Consider the following 5,490-nt stretch of genomic DNA (forward strand, 5'->3'; position numbering starts at 1 on the left):
GTGAAGAGACTTTTAGAGAAGTCTGGACATGGAACCAAAGATTTTAAAAACAAATTAGAGTTGATCACAAGGCTTCAGCACCAAAACCTTGTTCAACTGCTTGGTTGCTGATTTGCGTTTAAAAATTATCTTTTGAATATAGAAACGAGGTCTGTGCTGGACCGGAAAAAGCGTTTAAAAATTATATGTGGGATTGCTCGAAGACTTCTTTATCTTCACCACGATTCTGGATTCAGAATTATCCATAGGGATCTCAAGGCAAACAATATTCTTCTTGATAGAGAAGTGGCACCAAAGATATCGGACTTTGGAATGGCTTGAATGTTTTGTAACGATCAGACAGAAGCCAATACCAGAAGCAATGGCGGAGCCAAGTTAAGGGCTGCCCTGGGCTGTAGCCCAGGTAGCTTGTGGTGAAAAATAAAATTTTACATGTAATTTTGATTGATTTTCGAATGTAGCCCGCCAAATATTTAGTCGCTAATTCGAATTCTCTAGGTTTAACTATATAAAATTATATAATACAATTTGCAAACCATCTCTTTTTCTTACATTATTTTTCTCATCGCTTCTTGTACATGTACAAATTTGGATTTGTTTAATTTTAACACGTTTTTGGCTTACCTTGTGAATTTTTTTTAAGCTAGCTGATACTATGAGAAATAGGGTATCAAGTTTATTTATTTAAAAAAGATTTAAAATTTTAAACTAGCCCACTCAGTAAAAAATTTCTAGCTCGCTATTGACCAAAAGAGTGGTGGGAACATAATGAGTAACAATACCATGCACACATACATAAAGCTACCCAATTATACTAATTTCACTTTGTAAATGGTTATATGCAGTGAGCTATATGGCCCCTAAATATGCAATGGACGGCCTCTTCTCAATCAAGTCTGATTTGTTTAGTTTTGGTGTTCTAGTGTTGGAGATTATTAGTGGTAAAAAGAACAAGGGATTTTATTGCTCAAACAATGAACTAAACCTCCTAGGAAATGCAAGTTAAAAGGCAAATCTTGAGAATTTCAACTTTTGTCCTCTTTCTAAACAGTCTTCAAGCAGACAATTTTTATGTTGTCAGGGGGAGAATCTCGATCGACTGTTCATCAGGCTGACTCCTTGCTCGAGCCTGACAATATAAGCATCTGTCCAGCGACATATACAAGTCTGAACAAAGAATATTATCCTCCAGATAGTCATTGCATTTCATTCGTTCCATGATTATCACTAAATTCACTACTTAAAGAGAAATGATTGGGAACTTTTGCAGACTTCGAAGCTATGGAATGTAGGAAAGGGGTTGGAAATTATAGACTCATCGTATTCCCACTCTGAGGTATTGAGGTGCATGCAAATCGGCCTTTTATGCGTTCAAGAGCGTGCAGAAGATAGGGCTACAATGTCGTCTGTGGTTATGACGCTGAGTAGTGAAACTGCAGCAACAATGCCCCACCCTTAAAACCGTGGTTTTTGCCTACAAAGGACTAGGAATCCAGTTGAAGCAGATTCATCATCCAACAAGCAGGAAGAATGCTGTAGTATAAACCAAGTAACTGTCCCAACGCTAGTTGGTCGATAGCGAAAGTTGTATTTTTGGTTAAATGTTTTCCTTTGGGCTTGGCACGCCTCGACTGGGTTTTGCCTAATTTCTGTCTATTTTATTTATTTAACTAGCATATGGGCACACATAAAGTATATGAGAAATATTTTTTTTTATTTTTAAAAGAGCTATGCTATCCACACACCCCATTTTATTTCTCACACATCCCTTGATAATTTCTATCCATTGATCTTCTTCAATTCATCCGATCCGACGGCCGAAAATTAAAAAGGTGTGTGAGAAGTAAAATGGGGGTGGATATCACACCCCTTTTAAAATAGAATGAGAGATGAAGAGAGTGATAGAGAATGTGGAAGTGGGAAGTTTTTTTTTTTAATTACATTTCTGCCCCATATTTCTTATTATGTTATATTTTAATTAGAGGGTTAAACTATTAATTTTATAAGATTTTGGTTGACAGTGAGTGTTTTATTAATTAGTAGAGATTAATTTAGTTTTTTTTTTTTTTTGGAAATGAACTTCCTTATTTATGTTAGACTAATAATAAATAAGGACCCAAACTAACTAAACAAATATTAAATAGAATATTTAATTTATCTTAAATTTACTTTTCATCAATTTTATTCATCGATATCATATTATTGTGTGTGCCTTTTAAATTCGAATTAGAGTCAGCAGTGGATAATTTGATTAATAGAATTAATCTTATTTTATGGAATCAGAAACCATTATAATTTAACTTTATAGAATGTCCATAAACCTAATAGTAATATCTAGAATTGATTATCGGCTACCCAAATTAGTCAAAATATGTTTGAATTCATTCAACACATATTTAGAACCTTAGTTATGATGGCTCCGCTATTGTTTGACAGTTTTGAGGCAAGGCCAAAAATCATATTTATTAACATCAGATAGCTAGTGAAGCCTCAAGTCAAAGAACTAATTGAACATGCAACTTAGAAGTGTGGTACGATTAGCAAGGTAATCTTCCATTCGTACATTTCTATGGTTGATCAGTGTTTAGTGAACTCGATCTCATAGATAAACACTTTTTATGTCTATTCTATGTCACTGCATCTTTAGTCTAAGACTTACTACTGAATAGTGAATACAACATAAACCGGCCTTTATGGATGTTCGATAGTCCATATGATCATCCTATGGCTAGGAACTTGTTGTAGGACTTAAGATCCGTACAGTACGCTTTTCAGGATTAAAACTATTTTCATTCACATCTCTACACTTAATGTATTCCTTGGATTCTCCCTAATCAACAATGAACCTTCCAAACCCGTTATTGGGTAACTTGTTTGATGGATGATGTTCTTACTTGCCCTTTGTTGTCGATGACTTGACATTGGGTTGACACGAGTAAACTTATTCTTTATTTTCAAGAAAAGAAGTAGCCGGATTAAACATGATTTGCTTATTAGTAATTAACTCAATGCAATGCCTATCTTGTGTTTAATTGTGGCCATTTGAAGCTGAGGAATCAAATTTTGAATTTATCTAAATCTTAACTCGTTACCCCAAGGGCAACATATTACTCACAAGTTTTACTTAGTTCTTTAATTGGATTGTTCATACAAGCCAGATATATATTGAACATTCGTAGTCTAGAGGTTTTCAATGTCTAAAGAATCTCAATTTCTTAATTGTTTCTTTCATTTAAAGTATTATTAGTTTATCTCATATTGACTTTGTCACGCCCCAATCCCGACATACGTCCAGGATCGATACGTGATGTCACCAAATACCCGTATCTCTATCATAGCCCGCCTCAGGGATATGGCAAAGCACAACTCGAGATCCAACTGCGTAATAATTTTTCGTATACTTAATGGTTGCATCTAACCTCCTCGTTAAACTGCCGACGTACCCTAAACAGGAAACAAGCCATTCGTAGTTTGTCAGTTCAATAAACTCCTATTACTGCTGCAAGACATTCCTACATACATGTAATCGGAATAACTATTAAAAATTGTATGCTTTCTTTGTATAGCTTGTCTAGGCATATGAGAAATATATACATATAGCTTCACAAAGTGAATCATCAACTTGATTTTGGTTTCAGTATAGGCATGTGTATAGATATTTATGTTTAATGGGATATCATTCTACCATTTAAGCAAACAAGATGATTCATGTAAAGGTGTAGTAATTAATCGAATAGTAATCTCACCAAATTGGGTCTGTCCACTATTGATATCTATACCAGCCATGACATTACTAACCAATATACTTTAGATATAATTGTAATCAACTACTATAATGAAAATACAAAGCCAATAATACATATAAAAGCAACAATATAACTATAATCTAATGATAAGTAGTTGGACTAGTTATAGCAAATAAAATGGTTCGTTAGAACTAACCCAATTGGAGTATATAATGAAATTGAGTGAGGAAGATACGTATGATTTGATACATAGGCAGATAAAACTAGTTGCATACATTTTCTCTCTAGAAGTAGTTATGTATTTATCACATAATTGTTTGAAAACAACCACCTCACATAGAATCCAGTACATTTATAACTTCACTAAATTTGATAACATTTATATGCACTAGTAATCTAATAAGCATGCCAAACAAACCACAAGAACCTGACCCGCCATATTAAATTGGTCTTGAACTCAGAACATAGTTGTTGATGCACAAAATTAGTGAGGACTTTGGTACAACAGAAAGTGTTAAGTTTGTGACCTTCGCTAGATTGCTCCGGTCACTAGTGTGGATAAGTATGTAAATGGATAGAGACAAGGAAGCAAACACAAGATGTACGTGGTTCACCCAGATTGGCTACGTCCACGGAGTAGAAGAGTTCTCATTAATTGTGAAAGGTTTACACAAGTACATAGGTTCAAGCTCTCCTTTAGTGAGTACAAGTGAATTATTTAGTACAAATGACATTAGGAAAAATTGTGAGAGAATGATCTCTATTTATAGAAGAGAGTTTCTAGTTTCATTCTGACATTGACACATGTCGTGTTGTGATTGGCTTTTGATGTTGACACGTGTCGTGCTATGATGGCTTCTGATGTCGACACATGTCGCGTTGTGATTGGCCTTTTGGTTGGAGGGAAACTCTTCTGGGTCCTTGACGGTATAACGTTGATCGGTGCTCAGTAGTTTCGGGATTGGTCAAGTATGGTACTAACAGTGCTCCCCTAAGTTGCCGAGTGAGGAAAGCTCCTCGGTTGGGGACTTGCAAGATCCAAGCCATTGAGTAATCACAAAACTTCTAAGTACTGAAGTGTGATATCATTTTCACTTACCTTATCTGTCTCATATGTAGATGTGGCATCTTCTCTGGAAGTACTTTTCCTTCATCCAGGGGTGGTATCTTTAACTGATGAAGATGCACAAGGTAATGTATCAATTTCACTTGAAGCTTACTTGTAGTTTCGGGCTTGGTCAAGTGCGATACAAACCGTATAGTAGGAGTCCCCCAAGTCGCCGAGCTAAGAGATTTGCCGAATGAGGTAACAGACAAGGTAAGCAATCAGACTTCCAAGCAAGCAAGTTGGATTAGAGGTTCGAGTTCGGCTTCCGATTGATTGTTCTCATTCTCCTTGTGTTGTAAACAGCAACAAGGATAAGGAGAAGTAAATGGAGAAGAGATGATATGAGATACTTTTGCGTTTGAAGAAGTAACTTTCCACAGGCTTATTCTTGAACTGGGCTGGAGGGTTTTTTGGTTTCCTTCAGAGTATAAGGCCGACTCAAGAATTTGAGGGTCAATACAAGTCCATTAAATCTAAAGTACGTTCGACCGTGATGATATGGGATACTTTTGCTGTTGACAAAGTAGTGGATGTATCGACACGTGTTATGTTACGCTTATCTCCACATGCTTCCTTTGTATCATTCTCGCTTGTCCTATATGTTCCTCAGGCAGATGTGGTATCTTCTCTGGAAGC

General features: G+C 35.8%; 1 protein-coding gene across 1 annotated transcript; it reads left to right on the forward strand.

Moving 5' to 3' along the window:
* The first annotated feature begins 853 nt into the window (after nucleotides 1-853).
* On the forward strand, nucleotides 854-1,459 carry LOC108171457 (receptor-like serine/threonine-protein kinase SD1-8). The gene is made up of 2 exons (XM_017327613.2): nucleotides 854-997; nucleotides 1,271-1,459. Exons 1-2 carry the CDS (start codon nucleotides 854-856, stop codon nucleotides 1,457-1,459), a joined length of 333 nt encoding a protein of 110 aa, XP_017183102.2.
* Nucleotides 1,460-5,490: the final 4,031 nt, after the last annotated feature.

This window comes from Malus domestica, chromosome 11, assembly GCF_042453785.1.
Source record: "Malus domestica chromosome 11, GDT2T_hap1".
Lineage (NCBI taxonomy): Eukaryota > Viridiplantae > Streptophyta > Magnoliopsida > Rosales > Rosaceae > Malus > Malus domestica.

Bases quoted from the DNA above. Each gene is read 5' to 3' on its own strand.
- LOC108171457 (XM_017327613.2), top strand. From the start codon at position 854: ATGGCCCCTAAATATGCAATGGACGGCCTCTTCTCAATCAAGTCTGAT. The intron at 998-1,270 runs GCAAGTTAAAAG...GAACTTTTGCAG, and splicing joins AACTAAACCTCCTAGGAAAT to ACTTCGAAGCTATGGAATGT.